The 18,598-nt window shown below is 40.9% G+C and overlaps 1 protein-coding gene across 1 annotated transcript in view; it reads right to left on the reverse strand.

Moving 5' to 3' along the window:
* The window catches only part of TASOR2 (transcription activation suppressor family member 2), a 2,454,942-nt gene that overhangs the window by 411,433 nt on the left and 2,024,911 nt on the right, over positions 1 to 18,598 (reverse strand). The window contains exon 21 of the mRNA XM_044088824.1: positions 9,970 to 10,075. Within this exon, the coding sequence (XP_043944759.1) occupies positions 9,970 to 10,075 (106 nt within the window). The remainder of the gene's footprint in view (positions 1 to 9,969; positions 10,076 to 18,598) is intronic.

Genomic DNA, 18,598 nt, shown 5'->3' on the forward strand with positions numbered 1-18,598 from the left:
CCCTGAGGGTTACCTGCAGGCAGATAACCTAAATGTGATGACTGCAACAGTGAAACACGAAGAGCATCACCATTGTTCTATTAAAGCAAAACTCAACCTTCAACTACAGTTTAACTTAACGTTTAGGCTGCATTCCTCCCTATAACATGGTTTCAATATTGCGTAGGTACAAGAAATCTGCTTGTACTTAAAACTTTAATTTCCTTGGAATCAAAGGAAGGGAAAGACCACACACTTTTTTCAAAGCTTAACTTCTCACATAATTTGTAGAGGAATTTGTCTACGCTTGACTGACATACCACAGACAGAGAAATCTATAGTGTGATACTGCTGACTATCTTATATAGTTAATTAGTCCTGTTGATGTAAGGAGCACAGCAGCTGCTGTAAAAAAGACAGATGTGTGAAATTTTTTTCCACTGTCTTTATTGCAGACAGAAAGAGAACTTATGCTGATTCTCAGCTGCTTCCAATGTAGAGAACAATTAGATCAGTCCAAAGGTTCAAAGGGCGTTGTTAGCTCCTTTGACAAATTTACATAAGCAGCATCACAGAATTAAAATGATGCACTTTAAACTTTAAATATTTGTTGTTTATACTGCTTTACATTTTAAAATATAGCGACATTTACAGAAAAGTCAGAAAATATTTTTTCTTGTAATTATCAACACATTTACCAAAGTGTGGGAAAACAGGAGACTGTCAATTCATCTTGCACTATAGAAAGATACTTTGAACAAAGGCCTGCAGTTTAACTATTTTTTTAGTTGCAGCTGTGTAACTCCTTAGTATACTGTAAAACAAGCCCTGAGACACATATGGGTGTCATTCAAGAGCTAAAATAAGCATTCCTGTTTCAGAAGGTATACAAGATGACAGTGACTGACACTACTCCCATTACATGTCAATGGTATGGGAATACACCACTATTTCCTACTGTCTAGCATGACTCATAAAAAGTAGATTATTGGAAAGAGAAAAGTCAGAAGAAAAACAAGATCACACTGATATGTCCAAGCCCACTGGCAGACATTTTGGGGATATATATACATATGATGTTTCGACAATTGGTAGTGTTAATCGGGGACAAGCTACAATACACAGTACGTTGAATAGACTGCCCCTCAATGTGAACAACAATCCTTTGTTGAAACTAGACTTAACTAATGATGGGTTTCAGGAAGAATTAATAGCTTCCGATATTGTGCAACTGACAGATATGAAAATGTTTTACAAGGAAATGAGAAAGTTAGAAGACAGTCTATATGAATTGAAAAGGCTGCAATGGCAGAGGCAGCACTTGGAAGCCTGTTTGCATTTTCATATAGTACCGAGGGGCCTAAGAGTCCTTTTAATGCCAACATATGGCAATTCGCAACCCGAACTTTTGAAAAAGTGGCAAAGTATGAATTTAGAACACAGCTGTAACTACATGAAGCTTTTGATAGAACATTTTTCACCAAGAGAATCTGACTTAATTAAGCAAGTTGAGGAACTACAATTATCCTTGGAACAATACTCTGAAAATCAAGACTGCTCATCCAAAGTTGAAGAACTGTACTATAAAATAACACTGTATGACAGTAAGTTGGAACAAACGAAAGCTAGAAAAATTAAACGAGATTTTTTGGATTTCAAAAAAGGTGATGTCTTCACTTGATCTAGGGAATTTAACAAGGAAAAGCAATCATCTGCCAAGGAAGAACAGGGCAGTAAATATATGCAACGAACCAGGACCAGAACGGTCTATGAACCTGTGAATGATAGAATACGTAATAAGCAAGTATCTACACATAATGAAGGGGAGAGAGAATTGATAGTACACATTCACAAATGGAACCAACAAGGGACATAGTGAATATAGAAACTAGACCGAGTTCTACATCTACTGCTAATAATCCACTGGCAACGGATGGCAATCACATTGGAGCTATACCGAAGGATGGCGCGAGAGGTATGGGTTTCCCATTACTTCCACTGAAAATAAGAGAAATAAGAAGCAGAAAAGAAGCCCGGTCTTTGAGCAGAGGGAGAAAAAGAAGAAGGTCGTATACGGAGGACAGATCGACAACAAAGAAAAATGACTCAATGGTTGATAATTTATCGCCCTTCATATTAAGTGATGTACATCTAAGTATTTTGAATAAGGGATTGAAGTTCATACCCACTAGAGGTATGGAAGAAAATGAAGTCATACTGAGCTTGAGGAACTTTGGCAGAGATGTGATGCTAAAGAACATATACAAGAACAATGAAATGAAGAATGAAGTATTTAGAAAACCCAGCACATTTGTGCCTCAGAATAATGGACTTACAGAAACATTTATTAATGTATGTGAAAGAGAGATTATAGAGTATGTTCAAAGTGACAATAAGAAGAAATTTTATAATGTTACTAGGGAAGAAAGGATGGTTCTAGATGAATTGGAGAAAAACAAGGAGTTAACAATCAGACCTGCGGATAAAGGAGGAGGAATAGTGTTGATGGCCACAAAGAGATATGTTGAAGAGCTAATGAATACATTAAGAGATGACCAATCTTACACGAAGATGGAAAGAAAATAAGTTGATGTGATAAGGAGAGTGAACAGGTGCCTGGAAGATCTCAAAGAAAGAAATTTAATAACTGGAGATGTGCTTGACTATTTAATAGTTGAACATCCGGTTATTCCGGTGTTCAAATGCCTCCCCAAGGTACACAAAACCCTTTAAAACCACCTATGAGACCTACTGTGGCAGGAACGGGGTGGATAACGGAACCGGCTTCCATATATGTAGAGAACTATATCAAAAAAGAACTGGAGCATGCGCTATCGGTCCTTAAAGACACACAGGCCTTTCTAGAGAAACTTGGTGATTTTATAGGCACACTGGAAGAAAAGAAGAGTTTAATGATGGTTTGTATGGATATCAAGAATCTACTTACAAGTATTCCTAATGAGCTTAGAATAAGATACATGAAAGAATTTCTATTAAATAAAGGTACTTGTACTGATAGACAGGTTACTGTAATATGTGAATTAATGGAGATGATTCTCAGCAATAATGTTTTTCTATTTAATGATGGACTATATATTCAAGTTTGTGGAGCGGCCATGGGTACCCCATGCGCCAACAGTCATGCAAACTTAGTGTTGGCACGATGGGAGGAACGAGTGATCTACCAAGAGAATCCATGGAAAAAATATCTTAGACTGTATTAGAGATTTGTCGATGATATATGCATCTTATGGGAAGGTAGCATTATGGAATTGAAAACATTTCACTCATTTTTGGAATGTAGTACGAACTTTCTTAAGTTCACAATGACTTATAGTAAGAGACAAATGGATTTTTTGGATGTAAGGATGCAGCAAAATGAGGATGGTGACAGAGAAACCAGTTTATTCAGGAAAGAATGCTGGAAAAAATAATATACTGCCAAGGAATAGTATGCATCCAAGACGCACCTATAAGAGTATTATGAGAAGTCAGCTCTTAAGGATGTTGTGTATATATTCAAATAATGCTACGATCAAGAACAGGATGGATGAGATGTCTGAACATCTAAAAAGGAGGGGATATAAAGAAAGTGAAGTAACAATGAATAAAATACAAGTAATGAGTGAAAGGGAGAGTAAAGCCAGACCATTCCTACGAGGTAAACAGGAGAATGCAATACATGGGCAAGTCAGCAATGGTTCAAAGAGACCAAGAATCATTCTCACACATACTACAGATACAGATGAAGCGAGTAAAATAATAAAGAGGAACTGGAAGATTCTGTTATCCAATGATGAATGTAGAGAAATAGTGGGTGAAGAACCAAGTTTTAATTACAGAAATGCCAGTAATTTGAAAAATATTTTATGTAAAGAGAACTATTTGGTGCCAAGTATTGAATCAACAAGAAAAGGTACTTTTCCATGTAGGAGATGTACTATGTGCAAATTCATCTGCACGGATAATTGTTTTGTGCACCCTACTACTAGGAAGAAATGTGTGTCCAATTTTTATGCAGACTGTACGACAAGGAACGTGGTCTACCTAGCAACATGCTCCAGATGTGAACAGTTTTATGTAGGGAAAACAATCAGACAAATGAAGGAGAGACTCTCTAAGCACATTAGTGACATTAGACTTAAAGAATTTAAAAATCCATTAGCAAAACACATCGGAGCTAATCCCAACCACAGTTTTGCTTTTAGGGTCTTGAAAGTGGTTTATATGTCCAAAAGGGGGAGTGACATTAATAGCAGACTTGAACAGGAGGAAATGCACTGGATTGGCAAACTACAAGCACATCTGAAACCTGGGCTAAATACTACTTTTCCCATACAGCCAGCATTAAGGAAAAGGAGGCTGAGAAGGCGGGTTCGACATGATGTAGATGGGCGTGATCAAACTAACTGATGTGCCATTGGCACAGAGTCTTTTAAAAAGTTTTTGGCGCCTTTTTATTATATGGATCTGATGAAGGGTTGATGTACTAACCTGAAAGCGCTTATCCGTTATGTTTGTTTATTGTACAGTCGTTTTTAGTCTTTTTTACTTTGAGCCTCTGCCTAAATAAATGAGACAAAGTGTTTTATTATCTGTTGGTTTCCTGTGGATTGACTTTATGTGAAACAAATGTTAGGCACTTTAGAGTGCTGAAAAGGATTTTTTGCATTTGCTGGAGATGAAGTGCATCCTTTGATCGTTGGTCCTTGGAATTTTTATCCAGTCTGGCTGTATTTTACGTGCTGTTGGTTAGCTTTTGGATATTATATTACAGCACGCTCCTACTTGGATTCTGGATTTTTGTGTTTGGTGTTATATATATATATATATATACACACACACACACACACACACACACACACACACACACACACAAACAAACACCAAAGTGGAAAGTGTGCGAAATTCAAACCAATAAACCAAAAAAAAGCACACTTGAAGGGTCCACATGACAGTCCAAGCCACGATTTATTGACGACAAGGCAACATATAAAATAAATGTTAAAACTTTAATGCTTAGCTTGATCACCCACTTAAGCAAAAGTGCACTACATTGGAAGTGCATTTTCGCGAAAGCCGATTCGCCGCAGCACGTTACAGTGGGGATAAGGAAATATGGGATCTCGGAGTTAGAATATTAAAGTAGGGGTGTGTGTGGGGCATAGCCCCTCACATGGGGAGGTGCAGGAGGGCTTGCCCCTCCTGCAAAATAGTGTTTATAGTAGCTTTTTAAGTTTGTTTTCAGATTCGGTGAATCGGCTTTCGCGAAAGTGCACCTTCGATGTAGTGCACTTTCGTGGAAGTGGGATTTTACTTTTCTTTTTTGAGAGATTGTGAAATTTCGATAAAGAAAAGTAGGCCCATATATATATATATATATATATATATATATATATATATATACACACACACACATATACATATATGGCTCCCTATCACATTGTCAAAAGTTCAAATCTCCGAAGACGATATGGCCGAGACCAGATCGCTGAAGATTTGAATTGCTGACAATTGTGTATTGGGATCGCCGTACAGTGCAGAACCCGGGATTTGCCATTTTCCTCACGGTAGTGCGATCAAGGAGTTAGTATATTTAAGTTGTAAGGGGTGTGCAGAAAAGTACAGGTAAGTTGTTCTGTGTTTTTATTCCTTTTTTGGCAAGTGAAATCTTTGGCGATACTGTCTTGGCCATATCATTTTTGGAGATTTGAACTGTCGGCGAAGTGATAGTGATCCATATATAAATATATATATTATATATATATATATATATATATATATATATATATATATATACACATACACACACACACACACACACACACTTTTTTTATTTTATTTTTTTAATTTTCCCTCCTATCTTCCAAACTTCCACAGGAATGCCATCTATTCCTGGAGACTTTCCTGTAGATTGGTTAAACATCACTATTTTATCTCATCTCCTCCTGTCCTGTTTGGAGATGAGATTAATAGTCTGGGCTTCCCCAAGGTAAAACAACATGTTTGTAATACTTGTCTCTGTGGGGGATATGCATGTCCCACATGCGTTTCGAGGCCGGAAAACAGGCCATGTAGAGACCTATAAGCCGATGCTGGGAAAAATCAAGAAAAAAATATAATCCTGCAATAGGAAAAGGAAAAAAAGGTGAAATGTGAATTGATCACCAGACTGAATACACACAATGAAAAGTCATACTAAGCTCAAAGAAAACATGATCAGTAACTGCAAGTTGAGAATAGTTCATCCACATCTCACCATTTAAAATGGCAATGAAGAATTGGAGACTGGAGAGTAGCAGGGGATCTTGAAAGTTATGATGACAGAAAAGTCTGAGGAAATTCCATGCATCAAGGGGTCCTAGTGCCTGTGGCATTAAGTCCAGAAATGCTGATGATGATATTTGCTTGTTACAAGGTCTTCATTTTTTTTTTTATATCGCAAGAGGGCCTTTGTAAGTCAGTGTTTGTCTGGCTTTTGCAGCAGAGTGACTTCACCACCAGCATTTTCTTCCTCTATTGCAGTGCGTGCATTATGCACACATCAAAAATACCTGGTAGCCTCCCCTCCCTATCTTGAGATGGTTTTGACAGTCTCATGGTGACGACAAGTATCAGAATCCAGAAAATGAGCAGAAGACCAGCCACTGCTGTCTACAAAGTCCTTACGGTTCATTTACAGCATTAACCCCTCCATTTTTGTGTGATGATCTCAGTGCAGGCTGGATGACACTGAGGTGTGTCAGTATCTGCTACAGGCGTTGAGTGGAGAGGTCTTTGCCACTCCCTCCCTTCAAAAACTAGCAGATTTCTCTGCAGATCTGGACGTCCATCAAGTCAGATCTTGAACTCTTCAGTAATGATGGAGCAGCATTCCATTCTTCTAAGAGAAATATATGGCAACCTTTATGACAGGCTCCACAGTCAAGGTCGAGCCACCATTGCTCCACCTTACAAGGTACTTATTCAGCAATTTTTGGGAAGAGGTAATGGGAGCCATAAGCCACTCTACAGTGACCCAAGGGTTTCTTTGGGAACATACATATTTCATCATATATATCTATCAAACAGATAAAAGCCTCTGGATCCTCTGACTCCTTCCAGGATGTGGATTGGGAGGAAGAACCCCTCCTCCCTCAGCTTCAGTCTGCATTTGCTCAAACACGATCAGTGTACACAGGGTTGACTGACTGATGGGAGCATGTTGTGTGCCAGGTAATAAGGATACTGCCACGCTAAGAAGTGACTACTAAGAGCTGTATGTGGAAACTTGAAGCCTGCACCTGGCTTGAAATTGTTTCTCACAGCAACAGTGTCAGGTCCAAGCACACTTCAGGTTGCCTTATGTCAAGGACCTTAGCTATAAGATTGGCAAGGAAAAACGCTATGGACTCAATGGTCACTACTCAGAAGGAGTGCAGGGGCTTATCACCCTACAAAAGAAAAAAAAAAAAAAAAATATATATATATATATATATATATATATATATATATATATATATATATATATATATATGGAAATTTAACTTGGCAAAATGCAGGAAAAGTGATATGCTGAAAAGCTTAACCAAAGTGATGTGTCCAGCTGATGAAGCACAGCATTGTGACTTTGTAGTAAGAGCTCTATCACAGCTTAAGGATCTAGCGCTGAATCATGACTTTAAGTCAGCGTATACATGGATTATGTATACTTCTCTGTGTCTATCAGGGTTTCTCTCACCTCCCCAAACACACTAGTGACTAGATAAATCAAATTGCTTATTTACCCACATGAGTAGAATGGGCTTCATTTGTCTTTGTGGCTTAACTGCGGATGAAGAGAGTCCATGGACCAGCCCACTTGCAGAGTTAACAAGTGATAAATAAACTGGGCTTAAGATGGCAGACAAAAAACAAGTTATGGTCCTATACGCCAATTTTTGACCATCAAAATACTAGACATCATTTTGAATGAGCAAGACTACAATTACATTTAAAAGAAAAAACAAAAGTGTGATACTGGCAAAGAAGCAATAAGTAATGTTATATAAAATGCATTTCCAGTTGACATTAATAAGCACTTGACAAAGAAAAAAGAATGAGTGGATGCGATGTCCCTTCTCTGAGCCAGTGATCAAGGAGTCTCAATCCTCACCATGTATACCAATGACAGACATTCACTTGGAACAACGACAGATACACACAGTATTTCCAGATGCAGCTCTATGCACCACACACAATTTTCCTTAAGAGCACACAGGGAACACACAGCCTGGGGGCTGGGTTTCTCTCTCTCTCCAGGCCCCCAGTAAGAATCCCCACTTCCACAGCTGTACAGTTGAGTCCTCAGCAGAGTGTTAAAAGCCAAGTCCTCCACCATCCTCTCTGTGAAACCAGTGCTCTGTGTCCCTGCTCCAAGCAGCTGACACAGACACTCTTTGAGATTTCATTTTCATGCGCACACACACCTGGGAAAGGCTGGCACAGATTTACTAGCTCTGCTACCTTTACCCAGACTATAAGGTAGTTACACTGCCACCAGCCAGCTACTCTAAGGCTCTTACGAGCGTACCCAATTACAGTGACTAAAATTAACACTAATACAAATGGCAGTGTTTGACCAATGCAGCCAGACTTTCAGGAGCGGCCACAGTGTCACCAAATAAATATAAGTAATCTCAAAGTTTAAAATATTCTCTAAAAGACCAGCTACAATGAAAAGTTTAAATGTATCTAATAATAAAAGAACACAAAAATGCTAAATATCTATTTACAATAAATGCCACAGTTTCAATCACATGAAATATTAAAAATAACACCGATGGAAAGATTCACACAGACACAGAAAAACAACACTTAGATAATCTCACTATATTTTTCTGACTGATCTAAAGAATTACTATTTCCTACATACTTAATAAAGCAAGGCAAGATGAAGTGGATGAGTGGGACTTGTTAGTTCCAAAAACAGAGTGCTCGGAGACTTCTGTCTCATCTAGTATTAACACATCTGGTAATTTGACTTCTGGTTCCCATACTACCCCCTTTACAAGCAAATGAACCAGAATCTAGCACACAGGTGGCATAATACACACACAGCTTTGTGAAGATGTATTATAGCATCTGGAAGACATAAAACCATTTCAAGCCAGGGAACTGTTATGGCTAGGCTTGTATAGGCCCTAAGGCCGACAGCCTAGTATCAACCTACAAAACTATGAAAAATGTCCACCCTTCCAGGGTAGCAATTAGTTCACATGTAAGGATAATACAGAAGGATTCCTAGTCCTCGGTTTTGCAAACATTTTGTCTCTGGCTGCAATCAGAACTGTAGAATACAATCTTTATGGCCTAAACCAGGTAATTTAATTTCAAACTATTTTTCAAAGTTAGCTGGACTGAGATTAACCTCGTCTCTTCCAGTATCTTCTGTCACAATATATTCATTTCAACAGTTACAATACAGTCTGACATATAAGTGTAGTTCTTTTCTGTCCGGCAGGACCCACTGTTGGTACATTTTTAACACAAGCAACTTCACAAATACATTTTCAACACAAGCACCTGTACAAATCAGTTTGATATACAAATGACAAATAATTCTTTACAAAACTCCAGCTAGCTATGCTGGCATATGTTACACATCCACTGCTCTACTTCTCCTGGCATGGCTGGCAATACCTCACGTCATCATAGCAGACTCCGTGAATGATCTCTGAAAAAGCTTGGCCAAGAAATGGCTTGCAGAGAATAACAGATATTCAGAGAATGTTCCTTGCCCAGTAAAACAAACATTTATAAACATCGCAATTCCTGTATCTTACTGATTAGTCAAATGGTATCTTCCTTTAATGACAGCAACTTAGGGTTAATTAGTTCTTTGATGAGTACTAAAGCGTCTTACATTTCATCAGTTCTGTTATTTGTTCCATTTGGTGAGACTTGAGAATGGACAGTGAATTAACATTTGCCCAATTAAAACACAAACAAAAACAAACCCAAATAAATTACCTTGTGACCTCCTTCAGACGTTTACTTTCCCTGTAATGGAGCAGCCATTTCCATTTTCCATCAGTCTTCAAACTTTCTAGTATTTCCAACATTTTTCTAAGCTGCCCTGTAAGAATGTAAGGGAATAAAGACACATTACTGAAAAACTGTGTTTATGAAGTATTTCCTTATTTGTGCATTACCCTATGTGCAAGGCAATAAATCTGGCAAAGGAGGGTGATTCTCAAGAGCTTAGCAGGAAATAAATAAATAAAATAAAATATACAGCCACATAACGCATGCAATCAGGTCACTCCACAACAAGTACAAATATGACTCTGTTATTGTCCATGTTGGTGTGAATGACCTGAGATGTACCTCCTTGGACTACATGAAAAGGGACATGGAGGAGCTGTCCGATCTTGTAGCCCTGAGTAGCATCCTGCCATCACCCAGAATGATACCACAATACAAGAACAAAATGATTGACTTCAACAATTGGCTAAGCTTCTGGTGTCATTCTAAGGGGATCCAGTATGTGTCTGCCTGGGATGACATGATTGACAAACCACGATGCTTTGCCAGAGATGGCCTGCACCTGTTGCCCCCTGGGATTCCGGATACTGGCTAAGTCTCTAGCCACCCCTATAGTGCCTTTTTTAGGCAAGGTTCAAATGACAAATTCACCACCCTAACAGGTACAGGCAAGAAGAATCTGAGGGTATTGCTACTCAACGCTAGAAGTCTAAACCTCAAAATGCACTCACTCGAGGCACTCCTTAAAATGGAGAACATTGACATCTGTGCAGTGACAGAGACCTGGTTCAAGGCTCCAGATAGTACCCCTGCATTACCAGGCTATAATTCATACCACACCTTTCGGCCACCTAACCTGGACCAAAACACTAAAGGCGGAGGCGTGTCCATATTCATTACAGATATCCACACCTCCAGGCTAGTTGCTCAGCATAATGCATCCGAGATTATCCAAGTGCAACTAACTTTGGGCAAGACCGCAATCCAAATTGTAGCTTGCTACAGATCCCCCACCATGCCCCAGGATTCACACTCCTCATTTCTTAATACACTAGAAAATATTAGGGTACAACCTAACACCCTAATAATGGGCGATTTCAACTACCCTACCATTAACTGGGAAACCTACTCATGTACCAACTCTTGTGCTTAACATTTTCTGGAATTCATAAATTTCAATGCCATGGATCAACTTATCCACACCCCCACCAGGGGCAGCAATATCCTAGACCTGGTTATTACCAACATGGGCAACTGGTGCTCCACACCAGAAGTCAAGTCCTCGTTGGTCAGATCCAACCACAAGCTAATCACCCTAGACATCCACATCTCTCCCCTACCCCCTTATTAGGGAAACCACAGTCAAAAATTTCTCCAAAGCCAACTTCACGCTTCTTAAGACAGCAGTGGCAAACTTCACGACACCCATGCTGATGGACAATAAAGGTATGACTGCTGAATCCTACACAAATGCACTTTATAAGCACTTACATGAGTGCATGGATCGTGCAATCCCTAACAGAACCAAGATGCTATCCTCCAAAAAAAGGAAGCCAATCTGGTGGTCCAAACTCTACAAGAGAAGAAAGAAACTGTTGCAAAAAAGAGTAAAATCCCATGATTGGAGAAACTCTCTGGTCAGCCTCAGTAAGACGTTGAGATCCCTCATAAAATCCTCCAAAGCTAGTTATGAAAACAAAATCGCCACTGACTCTAAAGACAACCACAAAGCATTCTACAGCTATGTCAAGAATCTCGATGGCAGCACACAGATCTGCTCTGAGTTACAGCACAATGGCACTAAATATACAGAATCAACTGATATTGCCAACATCCTGGCAGATAGGTTCAGTGCTAACTTTACCCCCGTGTCATCCCCTAAAGGACCCACCTCTATACCAGAAGAATGCAAAGTTCCTGTAATCATGGCTGCACAGGTAAGAAACACAATATCCAAAGCCAAGAACACAGCATCCATGGGACCTGACGACATCCCAGGCTGTGTTCTACATGAACTACAGAATTAACTGGCACCCCACCTAAGTACCATGTTCAATCATAGCCTCACCTCAGGCTATGTGCCCACTGAATGGTGCACAGCAACAGTTATCCCACTCCACAAAGGGGGAGCCACCATAGACCCCGGAAACTATCACCCCATTAGCCTAACGAGCCTGGTCTGCAAGGCTATGGAACATATCATCATGGAACTTATAAACAATGACATTGGTAATCTCCAATCTCAGGACCCCACCCAGTTCGGGTTTGTAAAAGGCAGATCATGTCTCCTAAATCTGATAGACTTCTTTGAAGCAGTCACCAAAGCCGTAGATGAGGGTAAGGTGGTTCACACAGCCTATCTAGATCTCGCCAAAGGCTTTCAATACCATCCCCCACTCTGGAATTATAGATAAACATACTAAATTAGGTATAAATCCCTATGTCACAAGATGGGTTGCCAACTGGCTCACTGACAGAACCCACACTGTGAAAGTAGCAGACTCCAAATCCAACTTCAGACCAGTGATAAGTGGAGTACCACAGGGTTCAGTCCTGGGTCCTCTCCTGTTTGGGATCTACTTCTCTGAAGTACAGGCCAACACAGAAGGTCTTTGGCTAATGAAGTTCGCAGATGACTGCAAACTAGGAGTCATAATCAAAACTCCAAAAGATGTGGACATCCTACAAAAGGACCTCGCTGAGACAGATGCCTGGTGTCAAAGCCATGGTCTCGAGCTCAATGCCAAAAAGTGCATTGTCATCCCTTCTGGTAAAAATGCAGTACCCATGAACTACCACATAGGCGGTAGTCCACTTAACACTGAAAGTGTGATAAGAGACCTTGGGACACAGGTGGACAGTAGTCTCTCTTTTGATAATCACATCGCCACAGTAGTCATGAAATCCTTCTACGTGGCACACCTCATCACAAAAGGTTTCTCATCCAGGAAAAAAGAGGTCATTGTTCCCCTCTACTCGTCACTCATTAGACCCCATTATAGAGTATGCCCCTTTTGGTATGTAGCTCACAAGACATCTATAACAACTGGAAAGGCCACAGAAATACCTCACAAAGAGGATTACTGGCCTCAAACAGATGCCCTATGCAGACTGTCTCAAAAAACTGCTTTTTCTCCATTGCATATCGCCTACTCAGAGGCGATCTCTGCCTGACACACAAAGCTATGTCAAACCCAGAGCTTTTAGACATGCTCCACTTAAAGAAATCCCAATCCCTATGAGCTACACGGTCTAGGGACCTAAACCATGTCACCACAATAAACAGAACATGCTGGAGGGATAGATTCCTGTCCCAGAGACTTCCCATACTCTGGAACAAACTACCTATCTATATCAAACAAAGCTCCTCATTAGCGCTCTTCAAGAAAAATCTTGATGATTGGATGGGAGATAGGAAATTCACCCCGGGGATCACTTCTGTGGCTCTGCTCGACAGTGACACAGGAAAATAATTTTCTTGGGTGGCAAAAGCCAGGGTACCTTTGGCTAGGCTTATATAGGCCCTAGGGCCAATAGCCTAGCACCTACCTATGAACCTATACTAGCAAAAAGAGACCGTTAACCTAAGCACCCTGTCTACCTGTTGCAGCTACATTTCCCTCCTTCAGTCTAACTCTCTAGAAATCTGAATCACATTTAAAAGCCTTACTTAGGGGGTTAATGACCTGTTTCCTGTGGTCCAGTGGTGCAAGGTTTGATTCCCTCAGCCTCCATTGCTGGTGTGACTTTGAACAAGTCACTTAACTAGACACTGCTCCTGGGTTGAGTCGGAAAATGGTCCAGGAGATCAGTGCTCTATCCTGGAAAACAAATTCAAACAAATTGTCTTTGTTTTCATTACAAAGTCCAATAACTGACATTACCTGGCAACAATTCACTTGTGTAACAAAAAATGAAATTGCCCACACCTTGAATTCATTGTACTCCCTTTTTCTGAAGGTCAAGCTCATCCGTGACCTGTGGAAAAGGCTAAGTTTTCCTAACCTCACCTAGGATGGCACCAAGACTTCAAGTCCCACTCATTATTCCAGTCACATTGCTCTGTAACCTCTATAGCACTTTGACGTCCATCCCCCTATAATTCCTGTAGAACTGCATTCAGTACTCCAGATATTGTCTTACTAGTGTCTATTACCGCATTACGGTACTGTATCTGGATTCCACTCTCCCAGACATGCTCCATAATATCAGATCTGCCTTCACTACTACCATTTTGTATTGTGATTATTGGCTGAGGATTTCCATAACAACAAGCCTCAAATCCTCCTCCTGTTCTGCGTTATTCAGCTCATCTCCTGCAACTATTATGTCTGTCAATCTCCATATGCAATACCATGAACCTGGAAAGTGCAAAGTGATGCTACCACCTCTTAGACCATGACTCGTGTTTAAGTTACCTCCTTATGTTGCTTGCAAATACAAACATCAATTCTGTACATACTAGCAAGTAACAAGCAGCTTAACCCAGGATCATCAGTCATTATAAAACACTTCCTGCCATTGTCTGACCCCCTGTCAGTTCTCAACCAATCATTATCTGTGGTTCCCTGTTCTATAACCAGCCTGATACCCATTTATTTAGTTTACTATCCACACCTATCCTCTTCACCTTTATAAGAAGTCTGCTGTGTGGGACTGTTTCAAAGGCTTGTAAATTTCTCTAATCCTTCTGTCTCCTGCCACCCAGTTCAGAGTTCTCATTATGCACCCTTTGTCTCAGTTTCTTTTTCTTATAGGCCCAGACTCTGGCCTTTACCACCTCTCTGTTACTTCACTAAGCCCAATGTAATCCATACTGCTTCTCTGGTCACTTTGTAAATGAAGCTCACCTGGTGGTCACTACACAGAAACTCAGGAAATGTATTTTTCCTGGTTCCAGAATCCTCCCAGTTTGAACACCTACAGTTTTGTCTTCACTTTACCTAACCTAGATGCCTGTATACTCAGTCTGTCTGGAAGACTGACAGCTCCAATCATAATCACACTATTCTCCCTATAATTTTTTCCTTGATCCCTGCTTGGTTTCTCCCCCACCCCTCTTCCCATATATATACCAAGTAGATTACAGAGGGTATAAATGCTCCACTTTTTCTCCTCTGCTCTCACCAATTTTATTGCTAAGAAGCATAGTGATGGGTTCTTCCTCCTCCACTGTCTGCCTTTTCCTTCCTGCTTATTCCTACCCCATCTCCTCAACTTCTACCACATCACCCCCTCCAGTACTTCTTGCCTGTATGCCACCACTGCTGCCTACCTAGGTGTAACTATGTCCAATCCTTGGGTGATCAGTGAAAGCCAAGGAACTTGGAACTGGGATCCTCAGAGTAATGGAAATTTAAAAGCAAGTGGAGGAATATATAAAAATTTCACGACAGTGATATCTAAAACACACTCCCCTCATTCTAAGGTACACCGATCTTTGATTTACTATACAGTATTAAATATAAGCAAGGGAATGAGGAACACAACTCCACACACACACACACACACACACACACACACACACACACTGGGGTGCTGTACGGGAAAAACATTTTAAAGATTACAAATAAGCAAATTTCAGAATTTACTGTATTTATGAGAATAGCACTTAAATTTTTGAATACTTGGCAATATTTAATCTAAAACTTCTAATATGGAGCTCCATCCTCAATCGTCTGGTATACTAAAGTACAGTTGTGTACACTTAGAATAAATGTAGATGTTCAAGTGTATTCACTGTTGCAGTCCTAACCAATGGGTTATCCAGCTCCCGGTAGCCCTCGATCTGCCAGAATACCAAAGGTAAGTAATAATGACGTTGGTTGTAAAGGATGTCAAGGCATCCGATGCAAAAGGAGGCAGCCAACGTCATTTCCTCAGTCTTTCTTGCCATAGCAGAAGCCCCCAGAAAACAAGGCTTAAACCAAATTTAGTCTGTACCTTAGAAAAAGAGAAAGGGGGAAGGAGGGAGGGAAAGCAGCAATGCAACAGTGAATACACTCGAACATCTACATTTATGGTAAGTGTACACAACTGTACTATGTTCATCGTGTTTCACTGTTGCAGTGCTAACCAATGGGTTGATTACCAAAGCACAGAGAAAAAGGGAGGAGGAACCAACAGACTCAAGGATTGGAGATAATTCCCTGCAGAACAGCAGTGGCAAACCCTGCCCTGACTCTTGAAAACAAAGGCAAATTATAATGCTTTGTGAAAGTGTGAACAGAAGACCATGTGGCAGCCTCCAAAATGTCTTTAGTAGGGACACCCCTTAAAAAGGCTGCAGAAGTGGAAGCTGCTCTAGTTGAGTGGGTCCTAACCCCTTGAGGAGGAACCCTGCCATGTAAGGAATAACAAAAAGTAATACATTGAGCAATCCAGTCAGAAATGGTTTTCTTAGAAATAGCCTTGCCATGGGCTCCAGGGGCAAAGCTGACCAATAATTGTGCTGATTTTCAAAGGTCTTTAGTCCTGTCCAGGTAAAACCTGAGCTATCTATGCACATCAAGAGAATGTAGGATTCTCTCACCTTTATTTTGAGAATTAGGAAAGAAAGTAGGAAGGTGTATGGACTGATTAAGAGTCAGGCTAGAAACCACCTTAAGCATAAAGAAGGGGATGGTTCTCAGAGAGACCCTATCTGCAGGGAAAATAAGAAAAGACTCCATAGCCATCAAAGCATGCAGAGCTCTGAAACCTTCCTTGCTGAAGTTATAGCCAAGAGGAAGGCAGTCTTCCACGAGAGAAACTTTAAATCTGCAGTGGCAGCTGGCTCAAAAGGAGGAAGAGTGAGTTTCTCTAGAACAAAATTAAGATCCCAGGCTGCAGTAGGCACTCTTCTGGGAGGTTTTAAGTTGCAAGCACCTCTGAGAAACATTTTCATCAGAGGATGAGAGAAAATGGGTTGTTCAAAAGAACAATGAGCAGAAATGGCTGAAGCATGGATCTTGATAGAGGAAAAAGAAAGACCACCCTGAAGTAAATCAGCCAGGTATTCCAGGATCAGAGGAAGGGTAGGCTGAGAAGAAGATTCCCCTCTAGCATGCATCCAAAGAGAGAATCTTTCCCATTTGCCAGCATAAAACTCCCTAGTGCTAGGCCTCCTGGCCTCCCTCAGCACGTCAACCACCTGCTGGGAAAGGGAAGAAGAAAAGGGTGGAATCATACAATGAGCCATGCTGCCAAATGGAGAGACTGAAGAGGATGTAGAAGGTTTCTCCCTTCCTGATCCAAAAGATCTGGCTTCAGAGGAAGATGCCAAGGAGGAAATTGAGAGAATCTATGAAGCAGTGGATACTAATGTTGCCTGGGCCAGTCTGGAGCTATGAGAACAGTCCTTGGTCGTCCGTCCCTGATCTTCAATAATACTCTGAGAAAAAGAGGAAGAGGAGGGAAGGCATAAACTGACAGCAGCATCCAAGGGAAGGACAAAGCATCCACTTTCCAGGCTCTGCTGTGATGCGGTCTGGTGCAAAAAAGAGGTAGAAGATGGTTGTCTGGAAAGGAGAAAAGATACACTTGAGGAGTGCCCCAATGTTGAATGATGCTGGAAAAAAAACTGCTCTGTTCAGCTGCCACTCGTGAGGATCCAGGGTCTGTCTGCTCAACTGGTCTGCCAAAACAATGAGCCTTCCTGGAAGAAACTGAGCTAAGAGATGCAGGACCAGGGATGCTGCTATGGACTAAAGACTCATGCTCTGTCTGTACAGGAGGTAAGAATGAGTCCCTCCCTGCTTGTTGATATACCACATGACTGTGGTGTTGTCTGTCCTGACAAGCAGGGTTCCGGGAGAAAGAAGATGTTTGAAAGCTAGTAAGGCCTGCTGGACTGCCATCAACTCCTTTAAATTTATGTGCAGGTGCATCTGCTGGGCATTCCAACTTCCCTGTATGCATCTGCCAATCCAGGTGGGCTCCACAGGCATAGTCCGATGTGTCTGTGGCAAGAACTTGAGTGGCCAGGGGTGGGCGAAAAGGCATGCTTTTGTTCTGTAGACAGGCAGTTGCCCACCACAGAAACTCTGTCTGCAGACATGGAAGCAGAGGAATTATCACATCCAGGTCCTGTGTGTGTTTGACACCAAATGAGGTACCATTGCAATTTCCTCATATGCAGTCTTGCATATGGAATCATGAGAATGCAAGAGGCCATGAATCCCAGAGCTTGCAGGTATTTCCATGCAGGGAGCTGGGACAGGCTTGCCAAGTCCTTGAAGTAAACTGAAAGAGTTGTCTGCTTCTCCTGGGTGAGATATATTATTCGAGCGGCTGTGTTCAGACTCGCTCCCAGGAATGTTATCTCTTTGGATGGCACCATTTTTGATTTTTCCATGTTTAGAGTGTAACCCAGGGAAGAAAGAAGTCTCTTTACAAATTCTAGATCCTTTAACAACTGTTCTTGAGAATTTGCTTGAATTAGACAGTCGTCTGTATGGATAAATCTGAATTTTCTTCTGCCTGCAAAAAGCAATGACTGGGACCAGGCACTTTGGGAAAACTCTGGGAGCAGTAGATAAGCCAAAGGGGAGCGCAGAGAATTGATAATGTTGCTTGCCCACCCTGAAACAAAGGTATTGCCTGCAACTTTCCCTGACAGGGATGTGCAGATAAG

Source organism: Protopterus annectens, chromosome 11.part0 (genome assembly GCF_019279795.1).
Source record: "Protopterus annectens isolate FY-2018-M chromosome 11.part0, PAN1.0, whole genome shotgun sequence".
NCBI classification, from domain to species: Eukaryota; Metazoa; Chordata; order Ceratodontiformes; family Protopteridae; genus Protopterus; species Protopterus annectens.